Raw genomic sequence first — 23,333 nt, 5'->3', positions numbered from 1 at the left:
AGTAATTGTCAGACAACGCACCTCCGTCAATGGCTTCTGTGATTGTTGAACAGTGTACGTCGTGGGATGCTGGAAGGTTAAATGTGAGCACGCCTTCCATACCTGGTGCGCATCTCCATTTTTCGTCCGCGATAATCCCACCGAAGACGTGTTTGACAGCTTCACGAAATAGATAGCACTGGGCTGCTTGTTTGTCAAAATATAACTTATCAACTTTGGTTTAGCTTGAATGCCCTTGCTTCTCCCTACTGCCATCAGGTACCCACGTCTCAGTAGTGCAAAACTATGTCGTCCGAGCGCCCTGCTGTTGTTTCCGACGATGCTATTCGGGAGGAAACTCGTATGGATCAGGCGTTAGTTCCACCGTCACCACCAAGCAAGGAAGGCGACCCATTCTCGTCTCATGAAGGAAGTCCACGACGCCCAGCAGCTCAGATAAACACGTCTGCACCACAGAATCCAGCCCATTTGTCCGCGAATGTATCTGCCTCAAGGTCTATCGAAGAGAAGCAGGGCGATGAAAACAGTTTCAACAGCTTCCAGAATCATCCAAATCGTGGCAATAATTTTAACCAGGGAATTGGTGGCGGCCTCCCTCTGCCACCTCTGAACACCAGGCAATATGAAGCGACTCAGGGAGTTCGCCGAACGCGAACGATGGACACGCGGATTTCTTTGAATGACAACGGCAACCAGAGAAAATCAGCAATTGATTGGATTGTGCCATCAGTGGAGACAAAAGTAAGCATCGCTCATACTTATTCAGCGTCTTGCTTATTGGTTATTGTCGCAAAGCCCATTACTCTTGGACAACGCCTCCAACCGACAATTGACGTAGCAGTCAGGGAGAGGGACAAATACGCAGCGAAGGCGCAATGGACTGGATATGCTCTAAACGTGGCTATAGGACTACAAGTGCTACTCGGTTCGCTTACAACGGGATTATCAGCCGTGGCTACCTCTGGCTCTGGGAGATCTGTAAGTTAATTTTATATACTAATCTTCTTATCACTTGCTTACACGACCTTGTTGTATATTGCAGGCGGCTGTGTCGACAACTATCCTCGGTGAGTTCTTAGTCACTTGGTAGTTTTCTGTTCGATTAAACCTTTTTATCCACAAGGTGCACTTGCGACAATGGTTGCTTCATATTTGGCACGCGCTAGAGGTTCGAATGAACCTGAACTATCGATAACCCGGGTCAAGGACTTGGAGCAGTTCATCCGAGAGTGCGAATCTTTTAAAATGGATCATGGAGATACCACTGGACACGAACACGACCAAGAATTAGAAGAGAAACGCAGGCGGTTTGAAGAGCTTTTAGGGAATGCAAATGGGTAAGAGAGATATCACCTGCTTTCGGTTCTCCGTTGCGATATATTTACCATTTGTTTCAATAACAGGGAACGCAAGTTATCGCCCCCAGTCTGATTGCCTTCGTTTGAAAAATGGACAAGAGAGCATAACGTACAATAACTCATGATGATCATTTCTGCCTGTGTAGCACAATTGGACCGTTTAATTACAATGGCTGATTTATTTTATACATATATATGATATGCGCAAGTGCCAGATTCGTACCTCGTATAATTCAATCACCCTTGAATCAATCCCTTATTCCCGTCGTTTCTCCGATTCTGATTACTTGCAATTCACGACATAACTAGAGAGAAAGCCGGATAGAATAGGCGATGGACTTGCACTAGTACTTATTGAGAAAAATGCCGGGATTCGGGAATGTATCTCTGTCACATTGTAGAAAAACAGCCTAATATTAGAACTCCTTTTCTCCTCCTGAGAGCCTACGAAGGAATGAAATCAGAAAGGCGAGGGCTCCCAGTGCTAGGTCGAAATCCAAAGACATTTACCTCAAAAACAGTCAGAGTACTGCCCCGAAGTACAAGGTTTCAACGGATCACAATGGCTATTTTGGCATAGCTTTCTACTCACTGTCTGCTGCTGTCACTTACTACTGGCTTCTTTATCTCACTCCACTGATACATTAAGCGGCTGTAAACTTATCTTGAATCCTCGGCACATCATATTTTGTGCCGGTCGTAACAACAACCTTTAGCAAAAAAATGACACTTCTATCATTCCGAATGTTTTTCATAGTTCATTTTTAGCACCTTCCGCTTCGTCAGGTGACGCTTTACAGATGACTTTTATGCCCGAAATACTATTGAATATTTCCACTTTGGCTGCATCCCCTAGGTCAGAAATGTCAATAACCTCCACAGGGACTTCAATGCCGTAATCTCTCCGCCATATCACGAATTTGGCAAGGGTTTCTTGAAGTAGCAAGAGTGCTGGAGAAACCTTCTTCGTCTGACTAACAAAATTATACGCTCCAATTGCTTTGATGGCGGTAAGGGAAGGGAATAGCGAGAATTGTATGGCTTCACTGGACCTGGTTGTATCCGTGTATTCCCGTACCAGGCTGTATAGAGCGGGGATGGTGCCAGGTTTTGAAAACAATAAGGATTTGACGGAATTAAACTTGAACAGAATCTTGAGAACATCCGCATTTATTGTCTGTGATGGAAAAATGTCAATGTCAAATAGCAAGGTTTCTACATGGGAGAAATCGCAAGACGAATAAGCCTCAAAGAGAGTGAATAAGAGAGGAAGTTGGCCAGGGTCACCGCAGCCAACAAAGATGCGATACATTGGAGTTTTGGATCGATATTCTGCTATTGTGATTGTTGTATGAGTGATGGCGTACTGGAAAGTCGTAACCGGATTATTTTCAAAGAAGCTTTGTGAATACCTCGATAAAACTTTTGTAGCAAGAATAATTGTTGATTGCGTTGGTGGTTCATCGGCCTCATCTAGGGTATCCATGAAAAGATAACAGCCCTTTCCGGGTAGTATGTGATCCAGGAGGATGACGCAGGAATTGAGAGTGTGGTTGATATATATATTTGAAAGGTTTGGCAAGTGAATTGTTGAGAACTGGGTTTATCGTGCAGCAAGGGTGCTACCAAAGGGAAAGGGTGTATCAATTGTAGATCCTCAAGTAAGGGCATGTGCTGTAGCGCGTCCAGCCATTGAGGGAAGGACATCGATGTCATGTACGATACGTCAAGCTGGCGTATATTTGATAACCAGCATAAACCATCTCCAGAGCCAAAATTAAAGTTGATTTTCCAAGATCTAAAGGATTTGAGAAATGGCGAATAGTTTGCGAAGACGTTGCTGATTATGCCATTGTTGTTGCTAGGGTTTAAACCGTTAGATGCTCGAATCCTGAAATGTTCAAGGGTCTGGGCAGGCTCCGATAGGACGTCCCAAACATCGCCTGGAATTTTGTTGGATTGGCTGATTGAAACCTTGAGACTCCTTATTCTTGCCCAGTTATTACGAATTATTGAAATAAAGAAGTCTTTTTCCTTTGGAAATATGGCGAAGACGTGGCCAGCAATAGCGAGGGGGCAGAGCCCGGATCTGCGAACGATCTCCTCCTTCATTAAATCGTCCACGGATGAGAGGCCATCTAGGTCGATGAGCTGTGCCCATAATGTTGGTGCATTCAACAGAGGGCGACGCCAGAACCGGCATACTTGTGAACTATGCCAGGTAGTGTATAATGCCCTGTTGTTTTTGTTCTTGAGTTTGTCATTCGAGTAGATGCGAAATTCGTCGTCATTGTTCATATTGGCATTCATCGAGAAAATTCTCCACATGACATCTTGGTCCAGTTGCGATATGGGAGAACGGCTGGCCCCCGAATCTACTGGATTTGCCACTATGTCGAGTCCTGAGTCTGCATGCTCCATGGTGTTGAAACACTCTGTCAATAAGCTCGTTCTGCCGTCCTTGAGATATCACTATGTCGAAGAGGTTAGGAGACCTCTTTTTGTTGTCTCGAATCGCAGGGATGGACGTTGTTATCAACGTTGGAGAATAGCATCCACTGATAAATGATGATCATCAGCTTTATGATCCAGAATTAACAGCCATGATCTATTTTTAGAATGGTCAGATTTGACGATGCTCATAGTTGCCCTTTGCACGAGCTTTGAATGCTGTCATAACTTGGGAGGGCATCAAATACTCTACGCAACGAAAATCACAGCGAGTCTGTATGCTTTTGCAATTTAATATACGAGGCCGATATCGCTTAGGCGGAAGACGTACCGGGTGCCAAGGGCTCTATCGCGTTAGATGTCACCATCTGAAGTCACTAACAAAACATCGTTCGACAGCATTAGCAAGGGAAAGCTGTTGGTTAATATCAAAATGTCTGTAGCAATATCAAAATGAACTATGATTGCAAACCTTTGGCCTAAGTTTCGCTTTGATTCCGTCCTGTTTCCGTCATCAAGTGAATTATTGCTTCATTGTGAGTCGATTGTAGAACGCGATCAAATGAAGCGATCATTCAGATCCTTTGAGTTGGTACAGAAGTATTTAACCAACCTTCTGTCATTCATTCCGTTCATTTTCCTCCCAGGCTACTACTCGATCTGCAATCCAATTCAAACCCACATAACTTGCTATGGTATTGAAACTCTACGGCGTATCTCAGTCCAGGGCCACCGTCCGGGCGGCAACTATATTGGTGGAGAAAGGCGTCCCATTTGAATTCATTTCAATCGACTTTGCAAACAAGCAACACAAGTCGCCAGAGTATCTGAAGAAGCAGCCGTTTGGCCAGGTTCCATATATTGTGAGATTATTTTTGGCATATTTACTCCAACTAATGGACATATCTGTGCACACTAGGACGATGATGGATTCATTTTATATGAGAGCCGTGCCATTGGACGCTACATCGCCGAGAAGTATGCGGATCAAGGACCAGCGCTTATTCCGACAGAGTTGAAAGCAAAGGCACTTTTCGAGCAAGCGGCCTCAAGCGAACTCGCTAACTTTGATCCATACGCATCGCAAATATGGAGAGAAGTTGTCAGACCAAAGTATGTATAGAATATTTCAAAAATCATCATGATTTTCTAAAAAACGTATCCAGAAAACTTGGCCAAGAACCAAATCTCGCTGCCTTCGTCAAAGCAGATAGTGACCTTTCTGCCAAATTAGATGTTTACGACACCATTCTATCTAAGCAAAGGTATCTGGCTGGTAACGTGAGTCCATTGAACACATTGCACTTCGGCAATATATTGAACACAATTATTCAGGAAATCACTCTTGTTGACCTTTTCCATCTCCCGTTTGGATCAGGACTGCCGTTGGCAGGAAGTGAGCTGCTGGACAAAAAACCTAACGTCGCACGGTAAGTCAAAAGATTTGACACACTTTCTATATTCTTATGTTTCCTAGATGGTGGCAAGACATTAGTTCACGCCCTGCTTGGATAGCAGTTAAAGACGGGGTGAAGAGTACAGCGTAGAGTTTTTTAAATATTGAACAAGTTTTCGCCGGCATCTTCCTAACGCGAATGTGGCACTGTGTGAATTTCTTGTAATCTGAGTTTAAATATCGTCAACTCCATCTGGCATCACCTCTTTCTCCATGTATCTCAAAAATGAATTTTCGACATCTGCACTGTCCCTCATTGACCTGTAAAGCTTTGCGGGGTAAAAGTTATGACAAGAATGGGATTTGAACCCATGCTACATTACGTAATGAGAAAGGAAACCCACAAATCGTGGGCAAGCTAAGCTTGAGTCACACGCCTTAACCGCTCGGCCATCTTGCCTACGTGTGGGAAATTAAAGTGTCCCGTTATCTCCAACCGCAACCACCGAAGCCACTTCGTACTATAACTTTCATTTTCAAGTTATTCTACTTAGAAACTTGGACGTACTAGTGCCTACACCACATATCCAGAAATCAAGCTACAACTACGACATCCACCTGATTGGATCTAACGGAATCATCTTTTTGCGCCTTGACACCATTAAGACCGGTTTTAGCAAACGTAACAGACACCTTTCCATCGACTCCACTAATCTGCCCATCTACGCTGGCGCCGGCGACGGGAGCTCCCGTAGAACCATCGGTGACCGTGAAGACAACAGGATGGTTCTTACGAGCAACAACGGGTCCAGAAAGCTTCAAGATGTGAGCTTTTGAGAATCCGTCGAACGCGTACAAAATTTCATCGCCAAGTTGGACCTTTTGTTGGCATCCGCCTACTGGGATGAATTGGAAGTTTACGAGGGTGGTCCAAAATTGTGTGTCCGTATTCGCTTCGCCCCCGATGGAGCTGATGAGAAAGTCGTCGAATTCTGGGAAGAAGGCGCTGGCAGAAAACCAGTGAGCACAATATTTCAAGCTCTATGATATATCAACTTACCCATCGAAGGCAAAGTCATGCAACTTCGCTGCGTCGTCCAAAGCGGCGTTTGGAGTAGGACCCGGTGTTGTACTTGCTCCATTGTTTGTCCCATCACAGTGGTGAGTTCCTCCCAAAGCCGTAGTAATGTCATGGCCCTTGGTTAGGACAACGCCCTCGAATATTGTTTTATCTTCTCCTTCGATTCTCAGGGACACCAAGGTCTTATGGTTGGGAGTTGGCGAACATTGGACCAATGTCGCCAAAAAACACGAGACTGCTGCGAGTATTGGGAAGCGCATGGCGTTCTAATTGAAGACGGAGGGCGTTGTAAGCGAGTTCTCGTGGCCATTCCTTCAGGCATTTTATAACATTTACAGAGCTCGTATATAAGGTACGGCCCCCACAGATGTCTCTTGTCAAAGCTGACATCAATCTCCACGAATAGTTTGATTTCTCACATCAACTCGGGGATCGCTACAAAAGTGATCTTAATCAGCAGAATGAATTATTCAGTGTCAATGTTCATGATCGTTAACGAAGCCATTCTATGTAATCTACTGGTAATATATAACAAAGTCTAATTCTTCTCCGTCACTATTCAAAGCTTGGAAAGGTCATTCTAGTGTATCAAGCTCTCGCTGGTACGAGTTCGAGTATCCTTCAGGAATTTTACCAATTCTGTGCCTCCGGTTCCCTTCACAGGCGTCCATCCGACAGGGGCTCTTGATTTGGTGGTAGAATCATGTTCCGCAATGTCATTCGCCAATTTAGACGCACGCCTGGCTGGCCCTAGAATGTACAGTGTGGCGATGATCATGTGTGCGTCTCTAAACTCCTTTAAAGACATGACAGCCTGATTGTAAGCTGACAGCAACTCCGCATTGTTTGCGTCGACCACGAACGCTCGCAGAGGACGAGGATTCGCTTTGAGATGATCAAGGAACAGCCTATGGTTCCGCGGCATATACGACTGCATGCGCGACATGAACGACGGCTTTCCGGGAGACGTTGCCTGATGGTCTACGCCCAGGAAGACATCGAGAACGTGAACCATGGAACTTTGACCTGCACTTGGCCCTGAAAGCTCGGTGGGAAGCTTGAGATGTGGATGTTTGTCTAACCCCTCAAAATTCCACTTTCTGGTAGTCTCCGCGGAGTCCTCCCCTCTAAACCACGGCCGTACCTTGTTGTAATAAACATCAGGATCGCAGCCCTGCTTCACGCTCATCAGGAGGGCCTTCAGCTCTCCAATGACTCGGGCAATAGTTTTGAGATATTCTTTGATCCGCGAGACGGCAATAACGTCACCGACGAATGTTTCGTCCATTGTCACTCTCATCAACTCTAGGATTTCGACACCCCGGAGCTCAATGCGTGCAGAACAGAGGTAGAACTCTTCTTCGTCGACGAGGTTGGTAAACAGCGTCTGGCTCCGAATGTTATCAGGTGTCGGTACCGAATCTTCGGCACTCTCTTCATCTCGAAAGCGCCAATTATAGAGCACAGTGTCGGAAAAGGTCAGGAGCGGCGGGATGTCGAGTTTGGAGGAGACCTCCAGCAAGGGGACGCCAATCGATTCAGGTATCAATATCTCTGCGGTAAGTGGGAGACTTTGGACATAGAAGTGTAAAATATATGCAAGGACAAGGTGCGCGCGCCGCAGGAGAATAGCAGAGTTGGAGAGTTCTTCTGTGGCAAGAACAGGGAGCTACATCTGTCAGTTTGATAATTGAAACAAGATCCGAAGTATGCCCACCTGTCGGACGCTCTCTCTCCATCTGCTTGATGTGGTTTTTTCCAGGTTCGTCAACCCTATCTTGTCTCCTAATTGAAGTTTCGCCTGCACGGCGGCGTCGAGGGCGGCCTCCCAGGGCTCCCATGCGGTCGGTAAGCGTGGAATCGGAGGATCCGGCGCCATGAATCCCGTACGCTGGTCAACATCGAATATCGGGGTAACTGAAATGGACGACTTTAGTCGCTCAACTTCGACGGACATGACAATATCGTTCAGTGATAAAGCGCTTTGCAGGTTACCGACCAGTCGTGCACTTTATATTCAGACTCTGATATCCTTTTAATGTGTTGTCAGCTACAAGACAAATCAAGACGAGTGCGTAGATAGGGCACAGAGGCTACCCCAGATGCATTTTTCGCGCTTGCGTCGGGTCTTACCCGTGCGCATCGTGCAACAATCGACACCAGGGTACCATAAATGGTGTTTTGGGGTCGGAATGGGCATTGTCGTCATCAGAAATTGATAACGAAGATACATACCTTGAGTCTTGAGATACCTCGTAGTTGCAATGGTGAGTCGCGATTCGGCGTGTTCTAGCTCAAGAGGTGGCTGTGCACAACGGCGGATAGGGTGGATGAGCGTTGAAACCTGTAGTCTATAGTGGCGACAGTGGCATTCAGGTTTATATATTCAAGTGGGGACGCTTTGAAATGTTGGAAGGTATGATTCTGTTGGTTTGTTCATTAAATCCTCGCGTCCCCTGCAAGGCTTTTTTCCTGCGCCCCTTTTCGTTCAATAGGATCCTAGGCCGAATAAGACAAATCGTATATCGGGACAGCGACCTCGAGCATATGAACGTTGCTTGACCGTGGATATTCGTGGTGCTACTAGTGCATTTGACACATGATACGAATCGCAGATGTGTTCGAAGTATGAAGCATAATCAATCCAAGTTTATAAACGCAGAAAAGCAGGCGACATTTACTTGCTAGTGGAAAAGAGTCCAGTGGCCAAGGCGCTTGAGCTTGCCTCCACTGGTCGCAGAAAAGGCCTATCTACATTACCAACAAACTTAAAATATGGGCTACATAACGAGCCGTGAACGGGTTATGGTAAGCGAAGAGAACTAGGGAGCAGAGGAAGAGAGGTCAGAAGCAAGGACAGGGAAGCGAGAAAAGTGAAACGAGGAAAGAGAGGGAAGCGAGGAAAATGGTGTTTTCGCTTTGAAAGAGTCCACAACGCGTTGTATGAACAAAAATTTACCTACGTTTTACGTGATGTGGTCGAGTGTGATACGCCAAAAACATACCTAACCATTCCTTCAACCATACGAAGTGATTTCATTGCTCAATAGGTCCTAATCCATCGGTTTAATTACTGTTACCAATTCAATTTAGACACAAGGCAAAATCTTTTATGGTTGAATACAAATGGGAGAATTACCATTCAACACGGTTTTAAGACTGATGCAGCAGTAGTGTCAAGCGCCACAGAAGATGGGCGCTTATCAAAAGCCTCTGGCGGCATTGTAAAAACGAAAGTTCATGATGTTTTTAACACCAGACCAGCATATCGAATCACTATAGCAAGAAGAAAAATGGAAAATAGAAGAGGCATGTACGGAAAATTGATACATTTCATAAGCGTTCAAAAATTAAGCCAGAGCTCCTGAACATTCGTAAGCTTGAAGCTTGTGCTTGTTCGGCTTAGCAGTCCAATATCCAGCCTGATAATGTTCTGCTTGCCGCCGCTGATGACACTCTTTTGGTCTCAGATCGTGCGCTATAATAATACACATGAAGCTTAGCAAAGACGAAGAATACGAACCCGACATAAGCCACGGTTGGCGTGGTTCTTGCGCAAAGAGCACGCAGTCCCCAAAGTCTTGCGACCAAACAGTACTTCAACGTTTCCACTTTGAGAAAATTCCCCCAGTCGCACGCTCAAGCCACGTAAACGACGATGGTAATGGTCATGGCTACGATTTCAACGAAACATGATCAATGGCACTTACCCGAACGGACGACCATTGCACCACCACGTCCTTAATTTTGTCCTTCAGAGTCTGCAGGCACATCTCACACGTCAAGTTCTCCGTGGTAGGATTGAGAGCGTTACGTATCATCTGTGATGAGAGATCTAACAGGGACCGTCAGCATAGACAGTGCAAAGAACGGCAGACGAACCAGGCCCTGCATCCCAAACTAGAGATGCGCTGGCAAGCGCCCATGCTCGTATATTCTTTCTTTGATCGTCGAAGCTACACGTCTTGCTGGCTGGATGTGGGTGCGGAGGCCGGAGAAGGATCCCTTTCAATGCCGCAAAGCGTCCTAGATGAAGCTCAAGCAGCTTTTTGAAGTAGATCGCACCCATACGCTCGGCGGCCTCGTCCGATATACTCTGGATCTTTATTGAGAGCAAATGAGGAGAAACACTGACTGCGAGTGGGTGTAGCTCGTGATGGGCAGCCAGTGCATAAGCATCAACGGGGTGCAGTGGTGCATAGAAGAGAAGCAGTTCGTATAAGCTTCCTGATGGTCGGATGAGTGCCTTGGGAGAGAGCGAATACGTTGGCATGCGGTCTACTGCTCGCACAAGGGTCTCAAAATCTGGGCGATTAGATGCAGGCGATGTACCATATAGGGCGTGAAAAATTATATTGACCTCGGCGCTCGGTGCATCGAGGAGAATAGTCTCCGTCCTGAACCTCGGATGAGACAAGGGATCACCTATGACAGAAGAGAATGCTGTGGGGCAGACTGCCAGTATGATTTTGGAATAAACACAGAAAATTACACCGTCCCCAGCTGAGAAGGTTGTGTCAGGAGTTGGCCGTGTATTTGGATGGAAAGAGGTGGAGATAGAGATCATGGCATCGTTATGGTCATTGCTAGTTACAATCGATGGCTGATTCGGGAGGGTCGATGATATATCGAAGTCCATGTCCGAGCCCTACTAGTATGCATGAAAGAAAGCGCTGAACTATATCTGTTTAACTTACAAGTGCTGATTCTTGTGGACGGAAACCTGAATGGGATGGTGTACTGGCCACAAGTGCAGCAAATGAATATGTATCATCTCCCACTGAATGGTATGGATTTGTGCTTTGGGTAAAGGAAGGTGGGGGTGTGATATAAGAAGGACGAGTGTTAGAATCCATTCTTCTTGTGACACTGTCGAAGATAACTCGTGCCTTTATATACAAAACCATTTCAAATCGATCAGCCTATCAGGAAGAAGATCACCGAAGATGGCAAGTCGGTAGCTGTAGCGTTGGCCCCATGTGTGAATATTCATGAAAACAAGAGTACAACAGGACATGAACGACGTCACCGCCCAGCGTTTTTGGTTCTTTCGAAGCAGTTCCTTGCAGTGCCGTTCAGCGCCGTCTATGACGCAGCGAATGATGCTGAGAAACCAAATCCATAAAATACCCATCGGAGAGAGCTTATGACTGAGGCACTTAAGACAAAAACTACAATTCAAGTGGGTAGGAAAGAGAAACTCCTTCTGGAGAGACGATAGCCAATGAAGCTTAAAGGGGCACTACAAGAGCATGAGACCGAGCACCACTACAAGTTGACAATAGATGGAACCTCACTGGTGCAAACTAAAGCGAGCTTAATCGAGCAACGGCATACAAGTTGACAAGAAGGAGAAAAATGTCGGAGAATCTACTTGTGTAGGACAGGGGAGATTTTGAGTGTCTTCCGTTGCTACACAGGCGGCCGCTGGACACATTTTTGGATGTGTTTGGCCGATGTATGTCAGACACAAATAAACATGTGTCTGCCACCTCCATCCGATATCAGTGGGTGACACAACAGGCCGAAATTCATGTGGCTGCCACATAAGTGCCAAGCACCGTTTGTGTCAGCCACATTCTAGCAAATACATATTTTTTTGTAGGCTTTTCATATGTATTCACAGTATAATATCATTGTGAAATTTTATTTTTGGTCTTTCATACAAGATTAGGTTATAATAAAACACCATATATTGAGCATGAAGCTGAAGCTAAATAACTACTAATCTAACGTCTATCCTATAAAGTACTCACTGGGTTATTGCATCCACAAATACCCATTCCACAGAGCCAAACTATGGTGTCGACAATGGCGATCGATTCCGGCTATGGCGTTGACGATGTTGTGTTGCGCATCCAACTATCACCCATTCTCCAGAGCCAAACTATGGTGTCAACGATGGCTATCGATTCCGGCAATGGTGTTCTTGGACCTTGTCAAACTTCAAAGCACATATTCTTGAACCTGTGGTGTTAAAATAAGTAATTTTCGCCATGGATAGCTGTCTAAAAATACTCAGCAATAAGCAGGTTCTTGCACCAGTGTGCGATCTACAAATCAAATGTCAGTCACCAAAAAAAAACTATGCCCAACCATGCCGCTCAACGCGTTCCCACATATTGGGAATCTGGATCTTTCCAGTGCATGGCTTTTAGTACATGAAAGGGCTGGATCTCTTAACAATGCACGGCGGAAAACACGGTGCCGCTGTGCGAGATCATGGAGGAAAAGATGAAAGCGATAACTCGTTGCTGTTGATCAAATGATCACCGGTGCCAAACACTAGCAAACTGAATATTAGGGGCTACATGTTCTCAACATCAACTTCAGATTTAGTTGCGTTTACACATACATTTCCGCATAATTAATAACTATATTGTAGTGGAGTCTAGTGGCTAAAAAGGTCTACCTGTTGAAGGACCACTAAATAATTGAGCAATTGCATTACCAAAATTTAAATGAGGTTCAGGCAGCCTCGAAGAAGAATTGGAAGGAAAGGACTGTATAGTGGTGGGTTGTGGGTCGGATGTGACATCGCTAGGGCTGGTAAAAGAGCGCTCGGAAGGGTGGCTTGAGAAATCTAAGCCTTTATTGGTCCTGAGAGAGTCCATCTCCAGACATTCAGCAATAAATCTATTCACAAGCTTAGCATAACTCATTGAGAATACAAGAGAAAACTCGGACTGTTTCAACTCAGCTGTATTATCTCCCAGCTCATCGTCAAGCCTCTTGAGCCATTGATCAACTTTGGACCAATAGTCTTCGCCATCAGCCACCCGACCGCGAGTTTTCCCAGCGGGAATGTTTGTTTTTTGCAATTTACGTTTTTGGTAGCAGAATGACCCGAATCGCTAGAGTTGTCGGTGCTTGGTGTTCCAAAATCCTGGTCATTGTTCTCCTCTTCTGAGTTGTTGTCATCCTTCTCAAGTTCAAAGGCCGAAAACATAGATGAATGGTCCCAGAAAAACCGCCACTTTACATTGCCACGTTAGTGAAACTTTTTGAATCAGAAATATTGAAGACACACCAATAACACATGTTTTGAGAGGTAAGCTGTATTGGAATTTGCACCAGACTCTGACGTAGGCAGACAATATTTCACAATGAGGCCCGCCGCAAATTCTTGCACAGAAGTAAACTTTGGGCCTGGAGTTATGCTTTGTATGATCTTTAATTTCACACATCAGTACACGGCATATGGTAAACCGGACAACCACACACCTCTTTTCGAAGCGTGTTTCTCTGAATTGTACAAACGGTTTGTATATGCGCCATCCATTTGGCCTCACGTCCCAGCCGATTCAGGATGTTGTCAAGGTAATTGTCTGCGGGCTTTTTTTTCATCTTTGCCTGCAAATGCATTTGTTTTAGACCGCCAATTAAAGTGAAAAGAACGCACCTCAACATCGATGTGAAGCGTCTTAAAGGACTGTCTAGAGGGCTTTAGAAGCTCTTTGATACAGGTTGATTTAATGGCCATCTAAAAGCTGGCTCAGACCACCGTGTTCATAAAGGCAAACAATGACTCACCTTTTGTGCATTTGATAACACAAAGTTCTCATCTTTTTGCAGCTCATAATCAGCCAAAAAACTGCTCAGCTGCCCGAGTCCTTGTAGATGTGTTTGCGTGGCAGTCAGTGCTTTATGCAGACGAACTTCGGCCCCAAACTGGCAGGCCAACATCATGATTCGACTTATCACTTCGGTCTAAGGAGGTTGCTCTTCAGGCACGGCTGTACAGATCTGCGGGTTTACGAGTTAGAAGCAGTTTGATGTAGGCGTTATGTAAAAAACAAGTTTACCTGATAAAGAAAAGTGAGATCTGCACTGTGGTTGCTTGTGAGGTTGAATCGGTGAACCAGGTTGTCAATAAACAGCTATGTACCAGTTGGGCGGTCCACGTCACGAGAAACAGGCTGTGATGCAAAAGCTGGGTCAATCGAAGAATGAGACATTGTGGATTCAGAATCAAGCAAACATCTCTTACCTTGCTTTTATACCCCAAGTTTGATTTGCCATGTTTGCCACAACAAACGAATCACATCGCGTTTGAGGTCAATCAACAATTCGCGTCGCGTTCGAGGTCAATCAACAATTCGCGTCGTGTCACATCAACAACAACAAACCTATGCGTCACATAAAAAGGAGGCGTCAAAGTTATTCCAAAGGTTTGCTCACCTTTTGTCTCACTCTCTTACTCCCTTAACCATCAGTCTGATATTTGTGTGGTTTCGTTATCTTGAACCGCTCAACATGTCTACCAACACTCTTGACAATTGTCTACCATCCCGCCTGCTGTCGCCTAAGACTCCATCGCCAAAAAAAAGTTTCAGGAAGCACAACCAAGATGAAGACGATGAGGCACCTAAAAAGTACCTGTCAACTCTGAATGCAGGTCAGTAAACAAACCTTGTTAAACCTCAGCATAACCTACCCTGACCTCCCACCCGTAGGGCTTGACGTTACTGATGGTCTGCCCAACTACAGTTTTTACGGCCTTGGTAAATAGAATCTTATCACGAATGCACTTGAACTTACACCATCCAAACTCAACTAGGTGATACCCCTGGATCAACGTGCCAAAGCGATCTCGAAGACCAGCCGGTTGTATCCAAAATGCCTGAAAAGAATGGTGCGTTTCATAAGTTGACAGTATTGCTGTGAAAGGTTGAGACCACTCACATCCACTTTATTAGACCATTCCTCCAAGGTTCCCCGCAACAAAACCACAATCAGCTTGAACAGGGCCTATCCACGTTCCCGACGCGATCTGGAGGCAGAGATTACTGTTTGGCGTGAAATAGCCATCGAGGCAACAAGAGAAGCTGTGGCCTATAAGAATCAGCTTTGAACGGCATGGTTGGACCTTGCCGCAGCACGCCAGGAGGCCCAGTCAACTAAAAAGGCGGTAAAAAACTTGGTTAGGTCTGTGAAGAATTCCAAACAACGCTCTGCATACCTGACGTTGGTGGTGGAGGGTCTAGAAGAGCAGTTGAGGACATATGTCAGACAGGAACACAACACAGCAATTATGCTGGTAGAAGAGAGGCATTGGAGCCAACAGCTGAAAGCAGCGTTGACGTCCCATGGCATTAACGTACCGGTTTACATTCCTCCTCAGCCTTTGCAGTCTGACAATCCCATTGCTATTGTTTAGACGGTTTGTGAAATAGAATCTGCAGCACTTTCAATACTATATTGTCAATTTGGCCTTACAAAAGGGATGCATGAAATATAACGCACCTGGGTAGTATTCCTGAGACCTGCATTACTCTGCGGTGTTTGTGTTTGTAGCGGACTGACGTATTACCAGGTGTTCTGAGGTCAAAGCAGTTGAAGTGTGTCGCGGGTGCAACGCGTCCACCTACGTCACCTGACCCCTATCACCTGACCCCTATCACCTGACCCCTGATCTGTTTAATGAGGTTCAACATTCCCCTCATTCGCGTTCGTATAAATACCCGTCCCACCGGTAAGCAAACGTTCGTATATCAGAAACGCGACAGGGCCCAGCTCTCGCGTTGGTTAGAGGCTTGCCAGGCGAGGGATCACCCCTGGACCGGGTCTGTCAAACTGCCAGCCAACGCAGGAGCTGGGGCGTGTCATGATTGCAAGAACCCTGCTCACCGTTGGTTTTTGCATGCACAGATGTCGGCCTGCCAATAGGCGCGCTATACGGTACGTCCTTGGAAACTTTTCTATGCATATACCAAGTTTTAAATCGGAAATCTGTTCAAGCAGACATGATCTGGGAGGGTGTATGCCCAGTGTCAGCCTGAGGTATGGGAGGATCCGTTGGCTTTTGACTTGATCTCTGCCTGGCGGGCAGCAGATGCAAGGGAGGACACAGACTTGTTAGATCTAGATCAAGGTGAGTCACCATGTTTGCCTACTCGTCATCTGCCCATTCACGTACTTGTCAATAGATGTCTTGATTCCATCGACCGACGATACGTCGACGCCATCCGTTCACAACATCTGGACGCCGTCGATCCACGATGCGTCAAAGAATCGGTCGACGGACGATACCTGGATGCAGTTTACGAACAATACGTCGACGCCGACGGCGTTGATCCACGACGTGTCGACCCCGTCAACCCGTGAATCGACGACGTCGATCCACGACGTGTCAACGCCGTCAACCCGCGAATCGACGACGTCAGCCCACAACGCATCGACCCCGTCAACCTGCGAGTCGATGCTGTCAGCCCACAACGCGTCGACCCTGTCAACCCGCGAGTCGATGCTGTCAGTCTATAACGCGTCGACCCCATCAACCCGCGAATCGACGACGTCAGCCCACGACGTGTCGATCCCGTCAACCCGTGAATCGACGACGTCAGCCCACAACGCGTCGACCCCGTCAACCCGCGAGTCGATGCTGTCAGTCCATAACGCGTCGACCCCGTCAACCCGCGAATCGACGACGTCAGCCCACGATGTGTCGATCCCGTCAACCCGCGAATCGACGACGTCAGCCCACAACGCGTCGACCCCGTCAACCCGCGAGTCGATGCTGTCAGCCCACGATGCGTTGACACCATCGGTTGACAATATGTTGACACCGCCGATTGTACCTTCGCAATCGTCGACCAAGCTTTCGCTTTCGTTACCTCAGCGAGACCCATCCGTGCAAACCGCCAGCCTGAAAAGGCCATACAATGGGCTTTCCAACAGTCATCGCAGCCGCAAGTATCAGCGGACGTTACAATACAATAAGCACGGACACACACCAAAACCCAGTCTTTTAAGCATGCTTCCCAGCTGCCAGCCAGAGGCTCTCAACGTCAAGCTTGACACTTTGCCTGCCACGCAAGGCGCCTATGGTGCTAAACCAACAAAACCCCACAAAAGTCACCTATATAGCTTGGATGCCATCAAGGCCCTTGGGTTCCGCATTATACCTTGGGATAGATGGTGAGTTACAACTCTTCTGATCTGTTCAGTTTGATGGAGTTAAAGCTAATGCACTATAGCACCCCCGTCCCGTTTGTTTCTGAAGACGGACGTATTTTTATGGTTCTGGCAGGCCGTCCTAAGGACCCTGCATACGAACGTGCCACGGAGGAAGCATTTGATCTACTGAGGGAGGCCGGACACACCACAGTGTTTACACACAAAGACTATTCAGAAAATCGTGGTCATTATCCCGCACTCAACATCGGCGTTACACACGGTGTAGGGACACACTCTCCACTCAACCGCGTCCAGCGCCATCCCAAAATCACTGCCAAGCTCTTGCAGTCGGAAAGCATTCAACAAATGGCCAGTTTTGCCAGCAGTAAGTGACTCCTATGCCTGTTTTGTGAACCTGTTTTTAAACACATCCACAGGTGCATTTGCTACATGGAGCCCTAAAGTGTACAACCACTATAAGTTGTACATGGATAAGATATTCGCCAATGACTCCACGCTAGTCCGACTGTTTCGCCGCAGCATATTTCCGGCGGCCACCTTCAACCTAGGGTCTGTGGTTTGCACCATCCCGCATTTTGATATCAAAAACTGTCCATATGGCTGGTGCGCCATCCAGTCTTTAGGGAAATTCAATGCCAAAAAGGGTGGTCACTTTGTGGTGTGGGGCCTGAAAGTGGCCATTGAGTTCCCTGCAGGATCTACCATCCTTATGCTGTCCGCCGTCCTAGAACATTCAAACACCAGCATTGAACACGGAGAGGAGCGTGCTTCCTTTACTCAGTATGCTTCAGGTGGCCTGTTTAGATGGGTTGATTATGGCTACCGCACCGAGAAGGAGTTAAAACGTACAAACCCCAAGCTTTATCAAGAGCAAATGGAGCTTAGGCCAACACGATGGAAGAGGGGGTTGGGCATGTTGTGCACCTTACAAGATCTTATTTCAAAAGCTGCGTTTGAGGTCTCTGGACAAGTTTGATCTGCTATTCTTCTTGTAGAATTCTAGTAAATAAATACAGTATGGTTTTACTTCTATCGAAAGTCCAATGTTATTTGACCTGGATATACCACAGATGCTTGCCTGCTACGTCGAGGTGAACTAACACCTCCAGAAGATGTTCCTGCTGAAGCATGTTGAGGCAAACTGACACCCCCAGAAGGTGTGGCTGCTAGAGTAGGGGTGCCCAAGGGGCTCTGGGCATGTTGTCTCAAGGCGGCTGTTGGTGTTTTGGTTGGTTTGGAAGTACTTGATTGGGAGGCTTCTCCTACCTTCCGTTGAACAATGGCTTGAGCCACACTTCTTTGAATTATAGCATCTTCGTTTAACGGGGCAGAGTGGAGGTGAAAACTTTGGAGATGAGCAGCATCGCGCATTTGACACATATTGAGGAGGAGCATATCATCCAATGAGTTTTGATGCAGTATTGTTGCCTTAGTCTGATCAGTTTGTATTTGCTCTTGATAGATGTATTGTAGCCCATTTGCCTGGCATCCATGACGTTGACAGTCATGTTGAGTATTTACGGTGCAAAGAAGGCAACTCCACGGAATGAAGGACCATTCCTGCTGAAGAATCAGACGGAGCATAAAAACTGGCTGCAGTTGTCCAGCAGGCAATATGTGCGACGGCGGTTGGTGTAAAGCTGTTTGAATAAGAATACCATCGGGCCGGTTTTGAAGATGGTTTGGAGAGCCAACCTGCTGCAAGATCTCTCGAACACACCCTATCAGAGGCGGCTGGGATGGATGAATTTGGGCAATGACAAACTGTCCTATGGTGCATAGATCCTCGTTTCTCAGATAGACCTGGGAATTGGTTACATACAGTTGTTGGCTGGCTGCAGTATTGAGCACAATGTTGGGAAGCTTTTGGCCACATAATGTGCGATGAAATGGTTGAGGATCTGTGCCATTAGATTTGCATGAACCTAGGCCATTGCATTAGACCGCTCACTAGTAGTATAGATTTGTAAATATAACTTACCAGCCTTACTGGCAGCAGGTTTCTGCAGTCCCAAATAGCTAGCTGGTGTTGAGTCTGGAGCATCAATAAGGTGAAGACCTCCAGGTCCAGCAGTGCGCCACTCTGAATTAGCCACATTTGTTGGATCCTTTTTCCAAGACTGATAAAGCTCTTGTGGAAGAAAAAAACCACCACTAAGAAGATGGCGAATCCGATTGCCTTGCGCAAAGCCACGGGCAATATCATGTGAAGGTGCTTGGTGATTACTGTGAATGCTTTTTGCACGGATAATAGCATTGAATGACTCAAACGATTCCGTGGCAAACAATATTGCTGGCCCAAACCGACGGACATGTTCTGGAAGATGAAGAATAATGTGAAATTTGGTTTTGTTAAACCACGCGCAGGTCCATGTTGCCGTTTTCAACAAAAAGTATTTGATGTCGGCCTCTAATCTGGGCTAAAACATGATTTAATTTAATAAAACAATTTAAAGAAAGACACAATGAAGACGCACCAGGTACTCATCAATGTTAGAGATTGCTGGCTGCCAAATAACTGGAACTAACGTAGATAGGGACACCCATGCATCATAAACCTCCTGAGAAACCATGTTGTAGATGACAAATGGCGCTACTTGAGCAATAATTCGGAAATCGCGACCAGTTAGTGACCCGGCATAGTTCACTAGTGTGGAGCCATTTAATGTGGGTATACCTAGACCTGCCACACTGAGGCTGTTTAAACGAATAATCAAAGTTTGCTTTTTAGCAGGAGTAACCTGATTTTGAACTAGGTCTCTCCAAAAATATTTAACGAAACCCAGCAATACAACATGCAGAATTTTGACGGGAGTGTCCTGATGAGGATCCAAGCCTGGAATATAGATTTAGCTAGTAAATTAAAGCAAAATATTTCAATCGCACCAAGTTTCCATACGGGACTTTTGATGTCTCCAGGAAGCTTATCGACAGCCGCTTTAAGAGCTTTTTCCTTTGCCTGAGTAGAAACTTTTCCCTTATAAGATTTGAAAAGCTTTTCAATAAAGAAGTCCTGGAAAACATCCTTGATGCCAGTTTCCGTTTTTGCAGCTCTAAGTTTTGATTTTGTGCCAATCATCTTAGCTTGCTCCAAAAAAGAGTCAAGAGTAGCCATAGTCTCTTTCTTGCGACGCGGTTTGCCAATCTTAGAATCAAAGGTGATTAAAATATAAATTGTTATAAAACAACTTTTACGCACCTTTATAAAATCACTAACCCTTCGAAGCATTGACTCCATAGACTCCTTGTACCTCCGCCGTTTGTGAGAAGGCCGTGTGAAGGTATCTTCAGAATCAACATCACTATGGATTGAAAGGGTAGGAAAGTTGGGTCGAGCACAACTGTCATGTGGAAGATTTTTGTGTGGGCATTCTTGACTGTCAACTCCTTTGGCCCAGCAAATCTGGCAAAAATATTTCCCTTGCATTCCAATATGACAAGCAAACTCGCTATGCATAGGGTTGTCACCCAGAAGTGCAAATACAGGTGGAAAAATCATAACGGCCTCTTTGTGTATACAGTCCCATACCCAAATACCATGTTTTTGAGCCAATCTAAAGTTAAAATGATTAGAATATGTGCAGCAAATATAAGATAGTGACAACTTACTGAAGTTGATCAACCACACCATCAAGCATTTCTAGAGGTGGCGCAATATCTGAAGTGCATAGAAAATGGATATTGTATTCTTGTGAACTCTTTTTGCGAGGAAGACCAGCTAGAATAAATAGGTAGCTGTTGTGCTTATTCCACTTCTTGGACTGGTTTCCCGACGTATCGTCACAGTACATCCATAGCGGCAGAGAATAGACTCGGTATCCCTTTGCTAATACACGCCAACGATTGCCAATAGTAGGATCTGTACGTGTCCATTTCGACAGCCCAGGCCCCGAATGGATCGCACACCTGTTTACTTATAAGAAATTGAATAAAATATATAAAATATAGTCCATACCAAATATTCGTGAAGGGTGTGACAAGTTATACAACAAGTGATCCTTTGACAACTGAATAAAATTCTTTAGCAATTGGCTTTGCGTGATTTTGATTTCGCGATCTTCGGACACAACCCAACCACTAGGAGTATCTTCCATAAGCCAGGCTTTGGCATAAAATACACCTTCTCGGAGAAACCATTGAATAGGAATGCAGCAACGTCCATCAATCAGCATAGTTGGTTCAAAGATGAAAAAATCATTATTATTGAGCCGTATCATTGGAGTACCATCCTCAGGATTGATTTCACGCAGCCAACCCGAAGCTTGATAGGTTTCGCTAATCGATTTGCCCGTATCTTCAGGATAGAAGTAAAGGAACGGTCGGACTTGAGGATTAGACATTTCCTATTCAGATTGGTTAGAAATCAAAAGTATTCATTTGTAACATATAGATTCATACCTGGGCAAGAATTTGAGACAGAGAATTTACAAAGTATACATTGCCCAGCTTGCCCTTGTACTCCTTCGTCTCAATTCCACACAAATTCTGCAATGCCTTGTTAATGCCTTGCATAGCCTTAACGCTAGGCACATCGTTGACGCCATTGATACGCAGTAGCCAGAGAAATAAATCCAGCTGACGACGTGAAAATAGTGATCGTGGAAGGTGCATCAAAACATCAAGAGAACAAGTCTGATTTATTGATTGAGCAGAAAATCTAACCGATGGCAGGCAAAGACTCACAATTTTATCAATCCACAGATACCATTTTCGAGCTTCAGCCGGGTCGGTGTGAATACCGCGCATACGTTTTCGGGGCAAAGATTCATTATCAACTTGTTCAGTGTCTGATTAAAAGTTAAGGACTCAAACAATATGCGCTATTTAGACGTTACACACCTGAATTGGCTTGCTCATTGCTACTCTCAGAAAGCGGAGGACTGCCACCACCATCATCAGATCCATCACTCTCGTTATTAGAATTTAGAAAATCCAGAGTAGCTTGACATATTTGGGCAGACGCAAAGTCGATGGGAGATGGATCCGACATAATTTCATCATCGTTGAATAGATTCCAGTCAATCCTGGTGAGTGGAGAGACCGTCGACAAAGTGGTTGAAGAAGGTGCAGCCGAGACCCTAGAAAGGCAAGGGTCATTGGCAGGATACAAAGGCTGGTGTGGTTGACGAGATGCAGACACAAGAATTGCACGTAAGGCGTCCTCTAACAAAAGGGACTTGTTAACCGGTGGCAACGAGGTTTGTGAAGAAGCAGAGGATTTCTCTTTGGTATGAAATGCCTGCAGAGCTGTTTGGTGTTTTGTGGTGTTGAAGTGCTCATTGAGGTGGTGTTTTTGGCGACCTTTTGTATCTTGACAGACCCGGCAATAATAGAGTGTTTGACCGTGTACAACTTGTCGTTGAACGACTATTCTTAATTCAGCCGAGTAGTAAGGTGGACCGAGAGTGATGTCACTAACCAGCAGGGTCAATGCCGAAGACCATTATTAGGCTGCCGTCAAATTAGCTGCCACAAAAAAAAAGAATCAGAACACGACTGTGGTAAGGAAGTGGATTTGAAGCTATAAAACAGAGACTCATTGACGCACTGGTTATTTTGTGATTTTTAACGCGGCTAAACACATCGCCGACGGATGCTAATTTTCAGTATTAAATTTGGTTTTATTTTGTAAATCTAAACGTATTTATTTGTAACTCCGATCGACGCCAAAAAAACAGTGGCGAAGGTCCCGCCGTGTACACACTGCGTGGCTCTCAGCGATGGTAAAGTCATTGACTAGTCAATGACACCCCATGACTAGTCACCATAGTCATGACTCGGTCAATGCCCATCAATTGACTGGTCAACTGTAACGTGACTCGGTCAATGCCCATCAATTGACACGTCGGGGATTTCCGAATATAAGACGCACTTTTATGTAGAAACCCAATGTTAGTCGTGAATATTGAATACACTGCTGGCGCTGATACATATTTGATAGAAAAATATGTATCGGTAATTATGTTTCCTATTGGTTTTTGACGTATTTTTCTCGTATATAGAGTCCAGGGTTACCAAATTAGGGAAGCCCGAAGCCTATATTCCAATAAAATACGTCAAAAAAATGTAGGAAACATAATTACTGGGTCTTATTTTCTTTGAAAATATGTAAGAGCGCCAGCGGTGA

General features: G+C 45.5%; 10 protein-coding genes and 1 non-coding gene across 11 annotated transcripts; 4 read left to right on the top strand and 7 right to left on the bottom strand.

The window, feature by feature from the left end:
* Positions 1-285: 285 nt before the first annotated feature.
* Positions 286-1,431, top strand: JR316_0005622 (uncharacterized protein; the record flags this gene model as incomplete). Its single annotated transcript, XM_047891378.1, has 5 exons — positions 286-741; positions 796-978; positions 1,043-1,067; positions 1,124-1,337; positions 1,404-1,431. 5 exons carry the CDS (start codon positions 286-288, stop codon positions 1,429-1,431), a joined length of 906 nt encoding a protein of 301 aa, XP_047748727.1.
* A 678-nt stretch (positions 1,432-2,109) lies between these two features.
* JR316_0005621 (uncharacterized protein) lies at positions 2,110-3,779 on the bottom strand (the record flags this gene model as incomplete). Its single annotated transcript, XM_047891377.1, has 2 exons — positions 2,110-2,831; positions 3,119-3,779. The coding sequence occupies 2 exons, from the start codon at positions 3,777-3,779 to the stop codon at positions 2,110-2,112; spliced, it is 1,383 nt and encodes a 460-aa protein (XP_047748726.1).
* A 722-nt stretch (positions 3,780-4,501) lies between these two features.
* JR316_0005620 (Glutathione S-transferase hmp2) lies at positions 4,502-5,356 on the top strand (the record flags this gene model as incomplete). The annotated part of the gene is made up of 5 exons (XM_047891376.1): positions 4,502-4,672; positions 4,729-4,922; positions 4,976-5,090; positions 5,145-5,239; positions 5,287-5,356. 5 exons carry the CDS (start codon positions 4,502-4,504, stop codon positions 5,354-5,356), a joined length of 645 nt encoding a protein of 214 aa, XP_047748725.1.
* Positions 5,357-5,553: 197 nt separating this feature from the next.
* On the bottom strand, positions 5,554-5,665 carry JR316_0005619. Its single transcript has one exon. It is a non-coding gene; the product is annotated as a tRNA-Leu (tRNA).
* A 134-nt stretch (positions 5,666-5,799) lies between these two features.
* JR316_0005618 (uncharacterized protein) lies at positions 5,800-6,546 on the bottom strand (the record flags this gene model as incomplete). Its single annotated transcript, XM_047891375.1, has 2 exons — positions 5,800-6,211; positions 6,266-6,546. 2 exons carry the CDS (start codon positions 6,544-6,546, stop codon positions 5,800-5,802), a joined length of 693 nt encoding a protein of 230 aa, XP_047748724.1.
* Positions 6,547-6,866: 320 nt separating this feature from the next.
* JR316_0005617 (Indoleamine 2,3-dioxygenase) lies at positions 6,867-8,243 on the bottom strand (the record flags this gene model as incomplete). Its single annotated transcript, XM_047891374.1, has 2 exons — positions 6,867-7,955; positions 8,004-8,243. The coding sequence occupies 2 exons, from the start codon at positions 8,241-8,243 to the stop codon at positions 6,867-6,869; spliced, it is 1,329 nt and encodes a 442-aa protein (XP_047748723.1).
* A 1,509-nt stretch (positions 8,244-9,752) lies between these two features.
* Positions 9,753-11,142, bottom strand: JR316_0005616 (uncharacterized protein; the record flags this gene model as incomplete). The annotated part of the gene is made up of 4 exons (XM_047891373.1): positions 9,753-9,764; positions 9,997-10,121; positions 10,169-10,934; positions 10,984-11,142. 4 exons carry the CDS (start codon positions 11,140-11,142, stop codon positions 9,753-9,755), a joined length of 1,062 nt encoding a protein of 353 aa, XP_047748722.1.
* A 1,835-nt stretch (positions 11,143-12,977) lies between these two features.
* On the bottom strand, positions 12,978-13,972 carry JR316_0005615 (uncharacterized protein; the record flags this gene model as incomplete). The annotated part of the gene is made up of 5 exons (XM_047891372.1): positions 12,978-13,262; positions 13,317-13,457; positions 13,511-13,639; positions 13,689-13,769; positions 13,820-13,972. 5 exons carry the CDS (start codon positions 13,970-13,972, stop codon positions 12,978-12,980), a joined length of 789 nt encoding a protein of 262 aa, XP_047748721.1.
* Positions 13,973-14,542: 570 nt separating this feature from the next.
* Positions 14,543-15,140, top strand: JR316_0005614 (uncharacterized protein; the record flags this gene model as incomplete). The annotated part of the gene is made up of 3 exons (XM_047891371.1): positions 14,543-14,684; positions 14,847-14,921; positions 14,986-15,140. The coding sequence occupies 3 exons, from the start codon at positions 14,543-14,545 to the stop codon at positions 15,138-15,140; spliced, it is 372 nt and encodes a 123-aa protein (XP_047748720.1).
* Positions 15,141-16,170: 1,030 nt separating this feature from the next.
* JR316_0005613 (uncharacterized protein) lies at positions 16,171-18,182 on the top strand (the record flags this gene model as incomplete). The annotated part of the gene is given in 4 exon segments (XM_047891370.1): positions 16,171-16,201; positions 16,216-17,206; positions 17,266-17,570; positions 17,623-18,182. 4 exon segments carry the CDS (start codon positions 16,171-16,173, stop codon positions 18,180-18,182), a joined length of 1,887 nt encoding a protein of 628 aa, XP_047748719.1.
* Positions 18,183-18,235: 53 nt separating this feature from the next.
* Positions 18,236-22,196, bottom strand: JR316_0005612 (uncharacterized protein; the record flags this gene model as incomplete). Its single annotated transcript, XM_047891369.1, has 10 exons — positions 18,236-19,131; positions 19,188-19,626; positions 19,684-20,042; positions 20,093-20,351; positions 20,424-20,760; positions 20,816-21,119; positions 21,162-21,549; positions 21,605-21,781; positions 21,890-21,993; positions 22,046-22,196. The coding sequence occupies 10 exons, from the start codon at positions 22,194-22,196 to the stop codon at positions 18,236-18,238; spliced, it is 3,414 nt and encodes a 1,137-aa protein (XP_047748718.1).
* Positions 22,197-23,333: the final 1,137 nt, after the last annotated feature.

The sequence above is a fragment of the Psilocybe cubensis genome, chromosome 5, assembly GCF_017499595.1.
Source record: "Psilocybe cubensis strain MGC-MH-2018 chromosome 5, whole genome shotgun sequence".
In the NCBI taxonomy this organism is placed as follows: domain Eukaryota; kingdom Fungi; phylum Basidiomycota; class Agaricomycetes; order Agaricales; family Agrocybaceae; genus Psilocybe; species Psilocybe cubensis.
The sequence above is the reverse complement of the archived record's forward strand: the minus strand, read 5'-3'. Positions and strand labels throughout refer to the sequence as shown.